This window comes from Eupeodes corollae, chromosome 1 (assembly GCF_945859685.1).
Source record: "Eupeodes corollae chromosome 1, idEupCoro1.1, whole genome shotgun sequence".
Taxonomy (NCBI): Eukaryota; Metazoa; Arthropoda; class Insecta; order Diptera; family Syrphidae; genus Eupeodes; species Eupeodes corollae.
In genome coordinates, this window is record NC_079147.1 from 251,470,326 (window position 1) to 251,485,012 (window position 14,687).

General features: G+C 35.8%; 1 protein-coding gene across 4 annotated transcripts in view; it reads left to right on the plus strand.

The window, feature by feature from the left end:
• Positions 1-14,687, plus strand: part of LOC129943056 (protein unzipped) — a 173,703-nt gene that overhangs the window by 75,269 nt on the left and 83,747 nt on the right. The window contains exon 2 of one of the 4 annotated variants that reach the window (XM_056052264.1): positions 13,429-13,481. The exons of the other annotated variants lie outside the window; for them this stretch is intronic. Within the exon in view, the coding sequence (XP_055908239.1) occupies positions 13,466-13,481 (16 nt within the window). The 5' untranslated portion in view covers positions 13,429-13,465. The remainder of the gene's footprint in view (positions 1-13,428; positions 13,482-14,687) is intronic. 4 annotated transcript variants of the gene reach the window in all.

Below are 14,687 nucleotides of genomic sequence, written 5' to 3' on the forward strand. Positions count from 1 at the left end.
CAGTACCCGAAAAAAAATTTTAGATGGCATAGGCAGGGATAAAACCCAAGACCTCTGGCATGATAGTCCAACATACGAACTATTATACTACTACGTGTCCAAGGAATCAAAGGGATGTGCCTTGTATTGAAGCTTTGGACGAATGAAGGTTTTGAAAATTACAGCCAAATCTTGCAACGTCGGAGGAATCCTTAGCACCTACATAGCAGCATTTTTGGAAATTTCGAAAGGTCGTCAGGTCAGCAAAAGAGTTTAATACATTAGAAGTGGAAGAAAAGATATCGTTAATGAATATCAGGAAGAGAGTCGGACACAAAACAGAGCCCTGGGGAACACCAGAATTTTTTTTTTGAATTTTAGACTTGAAATCATTCAAAACAACTTGTATTGAAGGTTTAAAAGGGCGTTGTTAATCCAAACTCTATCATCTATCTTGAAATAGCATGTCCAATAATCTAAAGATTTGTTTCACTGTTCGGATAGATAAACTATCAAATCACCGCTGAACCTATTTCTATACGAAAGCCATACTGCCGGTTATTAAGAAGCTTTCGTTCTTCGAGAAATTTCTTAAGCTGATAATTGATCAGCGTTTATATGACATTGGAAAGAAGGGACGTGAGTGCTATTTGGGCGATAGTTAGAGGGGAAGGAGGATTCACCTTTCTTAGGCACAGGCTAGAACAATGCTGTTTTTCATCCGCTCGGAAAAAGACGTGTAAGTATGAAAGATGAAAAAGCGTACGCATTGATTTTGATAGCGTTGAAGAACAATACAATATTAGGGATACTATCCAGGCCACCGGATTTTTGTATGCCAAGATTATTTAGTATTCAACTCCACGGGTGCGAAAGAAGATTCGTCCCATAAAATCATTTACGCTCTCAAGAACTGGAGGACTCATGATACTCTCTGTTAGCGTCGAATTACTTGTGCTGCAAGTAAACTAGCTTTATCGATCAAGTTTACAAAAGGAGTGCCATTGTGAACGTACGTTGGAACCGAGGACGACGTACAAACTGTTCCTTCTGTTTTTTTTACAAATGACAGGACATTTTCATACCTTCAACCAAAGGTAAGACTTATCGCTATACCTCTAAAAGAAAACACTCGTTATAAATTTGTTGTTCTTAAAGAACAGAAAATTCCTCTTCTAATATTTTACTTTAACAATATTTAATCTTATTTAAATTTCAAATAGTTATTGAATGTTGAACATTTTTGAAAGAAGTACAATTTTTTGTTGCCTGCTTTGTTGGAAGAAAGTTCAATTTGTTTTTAACATAAAAACTAACTTTTTTAAAACTCCCATTTAATAAGTCCAAACTTTGCATCCTCACCTGTGTACACATCATGGAAAAAAGTATGAAAAAGCTTTTATGTGCAAACTCAAGGAAGAATGAAAAGACTCCCTACCAAAAGTATCCTGACTCAACTTCAAAAATATACATTTTTAACATCATATACAAAGTGAAAAAACTCAAGTTAGTATGACTTTGCTTAAAGCATCAGCCATATCGTGCTATGGTTATGAAGTATACAAAGCTCAAAAGCATGCTCCTGAATATGGGAAGTTGATCATCGGCTTCACTACACAAAACATCATTTTTATCTTTAGACGAAAATGACTTAATGCAAGAAAATCTTGTGTGACTTGATATGCTCACTGGTGGTGCACCCTCGCGCTAAAAGCCTTAATGTGATCATCAAAGATAAAAACAAATCCCCAAGAATATCTGAAGACTTTTATTTACCCATAAAAAATAATTTAAAAAAATGAAAAAAAAAATAATAATTTGCACTTTTTGCGTGATTGCGTAATCTTTAACTTTAACTGCATGTTCGTGGATACATTTACATTTTTGAAATAACAAAAACAAAAATAACTAATAAAAATCCAGTACAATCGCCTTGCGGTGTCGTCAAGTCGCCGCCGCCGCCACCATCGCTCGAGTCGTTTTAGTAGTCGCCATAGTCCGTCATCACTGGAGGCAACGTGGCGGCATTGACTTTATTACAGAACCTCGGCTATAGGCCTCCCTCTCGAAATATGCATATTCGATTCGAGTTTACTCGTACACTCGTACCTGACTGAAAGTCAATTAAATTGTTTGGTTTTCATTTTTTCATTTAAACCCAAACTACAAATTGATTCTGAAAATGAAAACATGCAATAGATAGATTTGTATCTTTATGTACTGAACATGAACATGCGGAGACATAGATATTGGGATACGAGTAGTTACGGACAAATATACTGATATTAAATTCCATCAGCGCCAGCGCGAGCCAGATTCACATCATTATCGTTATCATCATCATCATCATCATTATCATCATAGTGATCATGATGATGATGATGATAATGATGGTTATGAAAATAATAATTGAAGCACGAGATTCGATATGATTGCCATTAATTGAATAGGTCCGCATCATATAGTCTCAATCTTGAGACATAACTTTAACAGCAAACTGAGTCAGTGAGCCACTACGCTTGGCTCGCCGGTCGGACGCCCGCCAGGCACTTAGCCATATTATAGTCGACTCTTAAGTCACACCCTTCTTTTGATACCAATCGGCCAAATGGACAATCGGCAAGCAAGATATTTCTTTTTGCTATTAAATTGGGTGCAGTACTGGAATTCGTGTGGTGCATATGCACCATGTTTAACACGGACGATGCACGACGCGACGATGCAATGGAGTTTGTACAGTAGAACAAACTTAGAAAGAAATGGGAATAAACATTATATAATATTTTTGAATGACCAAAACTTTCTTTAAATCTTCTTTCTTAAAAATTATTGATTGAATGATTCTTGAAAAGTTAAAATTGGTTGAGATTATTTTCCTCTCGAATGAAACAAAGCAGAACGTTCAACAGTTTTTAACACTTTATGTCCAGCAAATGAAATTTAGCATTTTAATATTTTTCTTTTTAACTTGGGACATTTTGAAATCACACTCAAAATCAAGTTGTTGTCTTGATTCTGAAACGTAAAGCTTTTATAAATTTTATTAATTTCTTTCCTTGAAAGATAAAGTAGTGTACAAAATTGAAGAATGCATTCGTTTTCACTTCACGCGGTTCTAACATGAAACGAAAAACTACTTTTTTTCAGCAGAAGCTCTTCTTGTTGCCTTATTTCACGTGAAAAATGTATTATTGTTATTGGAACGTGGACTATTTAGAAAATGTTTAATTCGATTTATTAATATGGGGAAATTCGACCTTTCTAGAAACCATGTGTTCATAATTTAAAAATACTAGTATATAGTTGGACTTTGAAATAGGCGTACCTATATAAAATAAAAATCGTGCTTCAAAAAACCAAAGAAAAGCATTAATTGAAGACAGAATTCCATAAAAATACTTCAAAAATGCAACGCCAGCTTTCATTAATGAGCTAAAGCAGCTTTTCGACAACATTTTTTCAACCGGCGTCATTTCCTCTTTGTTCAAAAATTCGGGGAATATCATTTATAAACGTTATGACCAAACTGTTCTGCGGTGTTTTAGAGAACAGAATAGAAACGATGGTTAATAACAGCATTTTCAACTGACTTCCAGGCGGGTTTCAGGAAAAACAATTGTACTGTGGATCAGATATTTGTTTTAAATTCAATTGTCAAAGCATTCCAAACCAGACATAAGAAGATTTACGTTGTTTTTTCGTTGTTTTTAAGGCAGATTTCGACCTTATGAACAGAAATGCACTTTTTTTCAGCTCTTTCAACTTGAAATCTTCTCAAAACATTTAAATGTATTAAGGAATATGTACACTGGTACAGAAGCAGCGGTTTGGGATGGATCTACGTTCTCACAATGGTTTGATACTAACGTTGGTGTTAAACAAGGATACCCTTTGAGTGTTTTGCTGTTTGCGTTGTTCATTAACGATATTGGCAAATATCTTCTTAGTGGGATTGGGATAGCTGGCACTAAAATCAATGTCGTACTGTATGCAGACCATCTAGTGATCCTTTCAGAGCCGCCTGAAAATTTAAAGCTTATTATAAATTGGTTGCCAACGTACTGCAACACATGGGGACTTGCAATAAATACTGAAAAATCCAAAATCATGGTATTCACAAGATCTTCTCATAGTTTGGTTAGAGAAAGCTGGTTTTTTAATGGCCATTGTCTTGAAATCACTAAAGATTACAAATATTTAGGCGTGAAGTTAAACAAAACGATGGATTTCAAAAATCATCTAATTGAAAAGTCTTCCCAAACCTTGCTGAATATGATATGGAGGAATATTTTCTGTAACCAAGATGTATTGCTGTCAGCTAAATACAAAATGTTCGAATGTGTTGTTAAAACACCTCTTTTTTACTCGGCACAAGTTTGGGGGACGGATGAATTTGAAGCAGTAGAAAAGCTAATAAGAAATTTTATAAAAAAAAATCTTTTTAATCTGCCAAATGGAACACCTAACTTCGCAATTTATTTATAAACGGGAGATCCAAGACTGTTTACCAACACCCTTAAGATGCAGGCAGACTACATCTATAAAGTTGCTTCACATTCAACGCTCGTTTGACAAAGAAAATGCTCAACTATGAAATAGGAATAAAGACTGGTATAGCTGTGGAGACGTTATCCAATTTGATTTGAATAACTTGTTTCAACTAAAGGAGCAGCTTTACAATATAATCCAAAAACACAAGGACTTTGTTCCAGAAAAATTAGTAGCAGAGGCTGAGCAGTCAGAGAGCAAAATAATTCATTCACAACTAAATCATAACCTTTTAAACAATAATAATAAAAAATATTGTTAATATTCAAATCCAGGTGTGAGCTCATAACCTTAAATGGCAGTCCCTACAACGGAAATTTCCAGCAATTCTGTACCCTTTGCAAAATGAAAGCAAAAGAAGACTGCTTCCATTTTATAAGCATTTGCCCAGTTTTAAAACACCAAAGACTAAGATTTTTTTCAGAAAAAACAGCTTTACAATGCAAGAAACAATAGATTTATTGAATGGTGTTGAATGGTGTAAATTGGAAATTATTATACTGTTTTTAAACTTCAATTTATAAGTATAGAAATCTATTAATGACTGAATTTATTAAAATCAATTCATTTAAATTTTATTACATAAATTAATATGGCCTTATATTCTTTGCCAACTAAGCTGACGGCTATGCCTAAGCGTTATAAAATTCGTTATGTTTATTCAAACTGTATTGAAATATCTATAAGCAAATGAATAACTTAAAGCGCTCAACATTTTTTTTTTCATAACTCTAAATTACACGTGAAGTAGGATTTCACGTGAAAACTCAAATACATTTTTCACACCAAAAATCTTGTACAGAGTACTCAACAACATATGTTTCTTCATGATTGTTAATATGATTTTTGTCCTCAAATTTATGTGTTTAAAATGTCACTATAAAAATTTCATTTCAATATTTCATTGAATATTTTGTATGCAATTTGTGAAGAAAATTCTATTCTTAATACCATTAAATTTTAAATCCCATGTTTTCATGGAATTAAAAATTCTTAAAGATTATCAAATGCGTTATTTTTTCACTTTACTTAATTTGAAATCTTATTTGAAGTGAACGACTAAACGCAAATGACAGCTATGTAATGGACGTATGAGTGACAATAAGATTTTTGTAAGAAATCAATATTTAAACTATTTTTATTAAATATATAACTAACAATCATAATGTAATGATGGATCCATTGCCTATTTAAATAAAAAGTAAAGTGAACTATAAAAGGTGGTTAACCAAAACCGCATCAGACTTGGAATAACAAAACGCGCATCTCGAACAGCTAAGTAATTTTGTCTATGAATGAATGGTCGAAAATTTGAGTTGTAAAATAAATTTTTAGTTGAATTGAAGTGAAGTTTAATTGACAGTGCCGCGACCAAGGCGATCCAATCTTTCCCAACAAAGCCGTAATGCAAGAAGGATACTAACCACTGCAAATGAAAGGATTGAGATGCCCCTGGTGGAACTGGTAAGACATTCCTCATGTCAATAGTTTTAGCCACTGTTCGTGTGAGTTCCAACACAGAGCGGTTGCAGTTGGTTCTTCTGGAATAGCAGCCACATTTTTAGAAGGAACGTACGGATCATTCAGAATTAAAATTACCGTTAATTCTTCAAACTATCGAAGAACCAACGTGTTATATTGCAAAACACTCAGCAATGGCCAAAGTTTTATCGGCATCGAAAATCATCATTCCGGACTAATACACAATGGCTCATAAAAGTGCTTTAGAAGCGCTTAACAGAACATTGAAAAATTTACGTAATGACTCAAGATGTTTTGGAAGGGCAATGCTTTTACTGTCGAACGAATTCCGCTAAACACTGACAGTAGTTCCAAGATCTATGGCTGCCAACGAAATGACCGCTTGCTTCAAATCGTCGAATCTTTGGCGCTATGTAAAGAAGTTGCAGCTGACAACAAACATGAGAATTGCATTGCTAAATGGAACATCTACTAAAGATTTTTCTGAGCAATTGCTGACTATCAAGCACCTGTCGATGAATCGAGCGGATTGATATAATTCCTGTAATTTTGTCTCATCAAAAGACAAACTTATCAACAATGTATTTCCAAACATTATTTCTAACCACAACAACAATGAATGGTTGATTGAGCGAGCAATTTTAGCGGCTAAGAGTAAAGATGAATAATTCAAATTACGATCATTAGAACAATGCATTCAATCAAATCTATTGATTGAGTCACAAATAAAGATAAAGCCACCAACTATCCAATTGAGTTTTTAAACTCCTTGGATGTGTCTGGCTTCACTGCACAATTTACGCCTAAAGGTTGGCTCCGTAATAATCATGCTTCGAAACATAAACCAACCAAAACTGTGCAAATTTACGCGTTTGGTGGTTAGAAAATTGATGTACATTAAAAATAAATACATAACTAAGTCAACTAGTGGAAGAGTTTTGGTTCAAGTTTAAAGTGTGTGTTATTCCACTGTTTGCACCAATAGTGTTGTTGTTGAATGCATTTTTGTTCAGTAATAATTATTTCAAAGATAAAAGTGAATGTTGTTCAATTAAATCACGTTTGCTCTAAGTCTCATCGTCTTCGTAAGATCTCAAAGAGACGACAACGAACGTCTCCACTTGTGCGTTCGCGTCGTCTACGAGACGTTAAAATCAAGCAATCCCGTGAATTCTCAAGACTCCCCCTCCCCTACTGTCAGCCCGTTTCTTACATCTTGTGAAAAAGTCTATTATCACAATTGATTTGCAGTTGAAATATTTTTTGTTTGTTTTCTATTTAAATGTCGATTGCAGGTTGGAATTGAGTTTTCAATTAATCGAGAAAACATATTATAGCAAAACTGTGTAATTAATTAGGTAACTTTATAGTTGACTTGAAAGAAATTTCTCCAGGGAAAACTTAAGTGAAAATAAAAGGTGTTTTTTTATTTCTTCTCTGATGTCGATGTCGTTTACCTATATTTATGAGAATAACGAGTTCGGGTACAAAAACTTGAGGGAAAAAGAAACACGTCTATCATTCGTGACGTTTATATGGCTGTCATGAGAGACTTAGATGGATCACGAAGCTGGTTGTTGAAATTGGGTGCTCCTGTTGTTGGTGGCTGTGAAATCTTAGACGAGATATTTTTCTCTTAATCTTTTCCAATTAACACGTCGTTTTCTTTGGAAAATCAAAATCCACTTAGATGGCGATAGTAGTTAAGTTATATGGACATGATGTTATTATAAGCTCACAGAATACTTAATTGTTTCCTTCCTGATGCATGGTATAGGCGCACATAGACGCAAATAACTAAGACCAACTTTAGTTAGTGACTTAAGTGAAAAATATGTTGAGACTATGGATGGTTTGTATAGGTACAAACTATAAAAGAAAGTCATAGTAGCATTAAGATTTTCTTTGGAAAATGTGTCTCATTTCGTTTGCCTTGTTTGGACGCCAGGTTTTGGTATACAAAGTACAGACTTGTATTTAAGCTTGTTAGCGAAAATTATGCTTATTTTCTTTTTCTTAGCAGGAAAGTGTTAAAACGTGGTACTATATATTTTTATACTTGTTTCGTATAAATGAAAATTTATTATTTAATGGCAAACATCAATTTTAATTAAACCTAAATTGCTCGTGTTATTTATACGAGTTTTTAAAGATTTAACATAAACTAACCGTTTTACTTAATCTACGTAAGATATTTAAAAAATGTTGTTCACTTCTTAGTTAATGCTTAAACATGAGTGAAGCTACTTATTTTTATGGTCAGTTTTATCGATTTTTAAAGCTGTTTTTATGGTACAGGTTTTTCGACAAAATGATAGAAAAGTAAATTTGAGGAAAAGACTATGATGCGAGACCCACACTGACAACTTTAGAATAATTATTTTATTTTTCCATAAGTTAAATTATCATTTAAAGAATTGTTCAATGTATGCAATAAATAATTGAAGTTTAAGTTATGTTTATTACTATACTTACTTACTTATGTACCTAGGTCCTCAGAACTGTTTAGTTTGTTGGGAACCCGTTAAGGGACCTAGGGCCTCTACTACGCCTACGCGCCATCGTGTGCGGTTTCCGGAGATGTGCTTCAGCTTTCTCCAACTCTTGCCTAGTGACGCTGATTCCTCCTCAACTGTCCTGCGCCATGTGCCTCTCGGTCGTCTCCAGCTCTTCTTCCTTCTTTTATGAGCGATTTCCACTACATTGCTTAGCCTGCAATGCAGTCGTTACCTTTTCGAAGCGTATGTCCAAACCATTGCCACTTACGTCTTCGTATAATAGAGTCATGTAGGTTCCAGACCTGTCCTTCTATGAAGTATCTCATTAAATATTCTGTTTGGCCAGAAAAACCTTAGGATGTTGCAAAATGATCTATTCACGAAGGTTTGTTGTTTTCTTGTTATGGCTGAAGTAACCTTCCAGGTGCTGCACCCACAAAGAAGAATAGATTCGACATTTATTCTTAACAGTCGTAGCTTTGTTCTTAAGCTAATAGAGTTATTCCTCCAAATTTTTTAATGCCGCTTTTACTTTGCCGATGCGGCAAATGACGTCTTGTTCGGTGCCGCCATCGAAGAAGACGCTACTTTCAAGGTATTAAAAGCTCTCCACCTTTTCCGCGGGTTGCGAGGAAATATTTATTTGAGATCGGGTTCCGAAGAAGATCATTTTTGTTTTGCCGGAAATAATTATCAGTTCCACAACTTCTGCTTTTCTCTCCACACTTGTTGCCATTTGATGGAGATCCATGATTCTATGAGAGAGCAAGCAAACATCGTCCGCCTTATCCAATAGATTTAGGATGTCTAAGTTTATTGGATCCCTCCGTTACCTGACAAAGCTACTCGCAGTACATCACTTATCACCAAAAAAAAACAATATTGGGGACAGAATACAGCCCTGTCTGACTCCGCTACGGATTTCAAAATCCTCTGAAAACCTACCAATGTAAAGAACGAGATACTTGGATCCATCATATTTTGCCTTTATAATAGCATTTAACCAGATGTACTCCCTGTTAATGCTATCAAAGGTCTTCTAGAAATCGATGAACAGCAGATGTAGTGGTGCTCGATATTCAACGCACTGCTCAATAAGGATACGCAGGGTGTTGATATGATCAACAGAGGAGGATGCAGCGTGGGATCCTGATTGTTTGGCATTGAGTGTGGCCTCAAGGTGTTCTCTGATGCGTTCCGGTATGATTTTTGCAACTATTTTGGCAACGAACTAATATTTTGGTAGAACGCAAATTCCTCTCCAGTTTTCGCACTTTGTTAGATCTCTTTTTCTTGGGAACTGCACGATCATTCCCTTCTTCCACTCATTGGGGAAGCTTTCTGTGGTCCAGGCTTCTTTTATGAGCGGATGATGCAGTTCGCTTTATGATGTTGGCGCTGTTTGTAAAAGCTCTACGGGAATACCATCAAGTCCTAACGATTTTTTGTTCTTGAGTGCTTTACTTGCGGCAACGAGCTTATCTTTACTTTGAGGGCTTTACTTTGAGGGCGGTGCGGATTCGGGAATTAGTTTGTTCGGGTGCCTCAGAAGACATCGACTGCACGTTATTTTAAAACACTCGGTTTAAAACCCAGGAAAGGTGTTCTTTTCACCTTCTGACTTGCTCATCCACCGAACTTATCACAGTACCCTCTACATCTTTCACAGCTTTGAGTTGTGTGCACCGGTCAGCTCCTTGGTTACTCTGTGAACGGTCCTGCTGTCGCACCTGTTTGCAGCAACTTCTGCTTCTTGCGCTAATGCGTTGATGTAGTTACGCTTGTCACAGCGCGTACTGCTGTTAACCTCTCTTTTTCATGTAGTACGAGGATTCTAGCTCATTTTTTTCTTTTCCTAGTGCAGCAGTTATTCGGCACTTAACTGTTTACGTTCGTTGATCCTTGCCCAAGATTCTTCTGAAACCCAGGTGTTGTTGCTTCCTTCTTTCCGACCGACTATTCTGTCAGCACCTGAAATGAAAACATTTATTACAGCATTCATTTCGTGTGACAGGTGGTCTCTAAATTGTTGACGGGTCGTGGGATACTTTAGACTGGCGTTGTTGAATTTGAGGGCTGGTGTTGTTCCATTGGATCTTCGAACTGTAGCTGTATGCAATCTTAGGGTAGGAGATCCAGGAGACTGCTTCTAAAGCGTCGACTAATCAAGAAATAATGAACCGATGATAAAATGTTTTTTTTTTTTCTATCAAACTTAGTTTTATTTCTGTCATAATATCTACTTCGAGATAAATTGCATCCAGTTCATGATTGTTGCGTCTCCGGAATCGTCTTTCTTAACATAACGGAACAACAATTCTTCTCAAGACCTTACTTTCGAACGTGCCTTAGATATCGAACAAGCTCTTATACAGAATTATCCATTTTTCAGTTTCAAAAGTAAACGTACATAAAACACATAACATATATTTGTTCATGATAATTCTTTTTTACTAAAAAGTTTGAACGTTAATATTATGTGTGAAACACTGCATCATTTAAATGACCACCACGCGAGTTGTTAAGGTTACTTCCAGATAGACTCCTTACAGTCCAAGGTCTGGCAGCCTTCATGTTATCCTGCTCGACCACCAGTTGTAGTATTGGTAGTAATGCAGGACAACAGCACACCGCAAGAAGACAACAATAGAGAACAGCGACAATTAGAAGATACAACCTAGAACAACCTAAAGCAACCTAACAAGCTTCCTTCTCCTGAAGGCCTCATTGGCAAATGCTGCTAGATTTGCAGTAGCCTCCACATTGAAGAGGATGCCACTGAAATTCCAGCTTCCCTCGGAACTTTCTACTCCCATAGCAGAGAAATTCCTCATATCCTCATAGTGGAAACATTCGGTAATGACGTGTAGCCAATTCTCGAAAGCCCCTCCACAGGATCATCTAGACGTCAAGGCACGATTAATTTTATGCAAAAATGCATTAAAAGAGCCGTGCCCTGTCAACAAAAAACCTAAGAACATTGAAAAACCTTTGTTATTCCTACCAAATGCCTGCCTTACATTGGGAAGGAACTCAAAAGTAGTCCTTCCCTACTCACAACTAGTCCATCTAGATTGCCATCTAGCAAGGACACACTCCTGGGGAAAGGATTTCGCTTCCCTACTTCTCAAACCTACAGCACCTGAAGCCTCTTCCCAGTCAGTTGTAGCCAAGCTCATTCCTCTTTTCAACCTGAAGGCAATACCAAGACGTACTGCCACCAGGTCAAGAGGTGGCACCCCAGCCAATACTTGCAAAGCCACCGTAGAGACAATGCGACGTACTGGCAAGCAACCCAGGAGCATGACCCTCTGACAGGAAAGAATTTTCGTGTGCCAAGCAGGTCTTGGGTAGGAAGATTGGCGCACCAAATGTTGCACAAGCAACAAATAGTCCCTCATAAATGAGGCGAACTGCCCTACTGGTTAGGCCCAATCCTTAACGAAAATGCGCCTAACCATTTGCACGACCTCGTTCACCCGGACGAAATCTGGGAGAAAATTCAACCTCTCACCAAAGGTGATACCAAGATACGTGAATTCCTTCACATAGCTTAGCGAAACTTCGACAACTCTTACACGCCGATTCCTATTGTCCGATAATTTGCCTTTAAGCAACATCATGGCATCATGAGATTGGGCTTCAACAAGAACAAGGAGATCATCAGCAAAAGCGCTACAACTAGCGCCCTTAAATTCAGTGCTAACACTGACATGCATGGGATCCATCATCAGGATCCAAATAAATGGACCTGCAATCGACCCCTACGGACAACCCCGCTCTACCCTAACCGACATTTCGTTTAACCTACCAACTACTCTGGCCTTCCTATTCGAGAAATAGCTATCCCAGAGAGCCAGTTCATGACAACCGAACTCGACTAACCTCGACCTGACCGAATTCCAATTTAAGTAATCGAAGGCAGCCTTAAAGTCGACAAAAATACCCTATACGTATTTTCCCGAGGATTCCCTAACATGACGCTTGACATGAATCCTAGCGTCAACTACACTACAACCTGGCGTGAAGCCAAAAGAAAAGTCCGGCGGTATCAAATCGCATAATTTTGGTGGCAATTGATATCGTTACGACGAGAAATTACGCGGTCAGAAAATGTATCTTGCAATAAAGCCATATTCGCTCAATTTTCCAAGTCGTATTCTTCAATAGCAGGAAAAAAAGTCGGTTATCATAACACCATAACACTCTGAATTGAAGGTCACAGTCGTTCCATCGTCGTTTTCGAAGAAGTAAGCTCCAATCACACCTGCGGACATAAAAGCACACCAATCATTGACGTTCTGTGGATGTAATTGCATCTCTTCAATTACTTGAGGATTCTCAGAACCTCAAATACGATAATTTTGTTTATTAACCAAGTGAGAAATATGCTTCGTCGCTGCAGAAAATTTTGTTCGAAAAATCGTCATCCACCTGTTGTTCAAACACCCAATCGACAGTATCTACGACGTCGTAAATGGCCAGGAAGCTTCAGTTGTTTTGTGAGCTAGACTTTATTTGGATGAAGGTGTGTATCCAAATGCAAAATACACCATAATGTCATGTAAGACAGTCTTAATTCCTGAGAACAAAGACGAATCAACACATTCGGTCTTCGGTAACACTTTCACTTACAGCAGTGATATTTAAACGACCGAAACGATGATGCACAGACCTTGCAATAATTGTAACCAACCTAGTCTCTTAAAATTTCCTAACAATTTTGCCAATTGCTTGCGTACGAAAATATAAAATATTTCAATGAAACCTATTTTTGAAAATCCTGTAAAATAATTGTAAAATACTTTACTTTGAATTTGTATGAATCTGTTTTAATTAAGTACACATTTTTTAAAATTAATTTTTAACTATTTAAATTAACTTTGACTAATTTGTTATTTTCTTTAATTTTTATTTCTAGGTAAGTGACTGAACTTTGAAAAGAATATTTGTCAAAAATGAATTCCAAATCAGGTAATGATGACATATTGTTGTTCAAATAATAATAAAAGCACGTGGTAAATAACCAGTAATACCTAGCTAATTAATTAATCCGATTAATATTTTTATTTACTTGTTTGTTTAATTTTTCTAAATCTATAATCATCATAAAATTTCATTCCAAATCCAAAGCAACTTTGTAGCTATCATTGATATAATGTATGAACATAAATGAGAATTTAAATATTTTCCCACTTTGAATTTGTAAACATCCAATTAACAAATTAAAAGCCAACAAAAATATAACATGACTCTAATCTCCTTTGAAAAGAACATTTTTTGATTAATTTTCAACTCTCTTATTTATGTGTGTTTGAATGTTATGAATTCTTGTGGAAAGAAATGATGAATATAGGGAGGAACATACAAATATTCCAGCACCTGCATCAGTACAGGAATTTGAGGAATTTCATCCATTTAGAGAAAATTAATCGTTCGGCCTTTGATAAATTTCAATTCAAATTCAAATGAATTCAGTGAAAATGCATTTCCATTTTAATTAATATGGATGTATGTTTTTTTTTTAAACTTGATTAAGGTTTGAAGCTTAGGAAAGTTTTGTATCTTCAATTATAAACTTAATATTCAACTCAAGATATTTTTTTGGAACTTGAGTTTAAGTTTGAAGTTGAATTTTGTATAATTATTTTCGAAAACTTTTCCCATAAGTTACAAGTTTTAAGGCACTTCAAGAATCTCCAGATTCAACTTCATTTACAGAGTTGGATTCGAAAGGTCCTAAATGCAATCCTCCCTTTTCATATTTTTGAGTTAATATTTCCTCATTGCAATTGAAAATATGGTCCTTAATTAATTTAGTTATTCAAACGTTACTAATTTACTAACTACATAGAAACTAAATATAGATGGAGTAACCATATTTATATGATAATTAAATTTGCACCAATTAGCACTCTTTTTATAGCTATTTTTATGATTAACGTCGATTAGTGGCAAATGGGTTTTAAAAAGCAAACAATTAAAATTAAAAACAAAAAATTGCGCATCTGCCATGCAAAAATTTGTATATTAAAAAAATAAATGTTGTATGTTTAATGCTCATCGGAATATAAGCGTACAAAGTACATGCGTCTATGTACGCCAAACCACCACCACTACCAGGATAGTAATTTTTGTATAATAATAATTTGTTGGCTTTAAGTTAATTAGTTGGGGTTT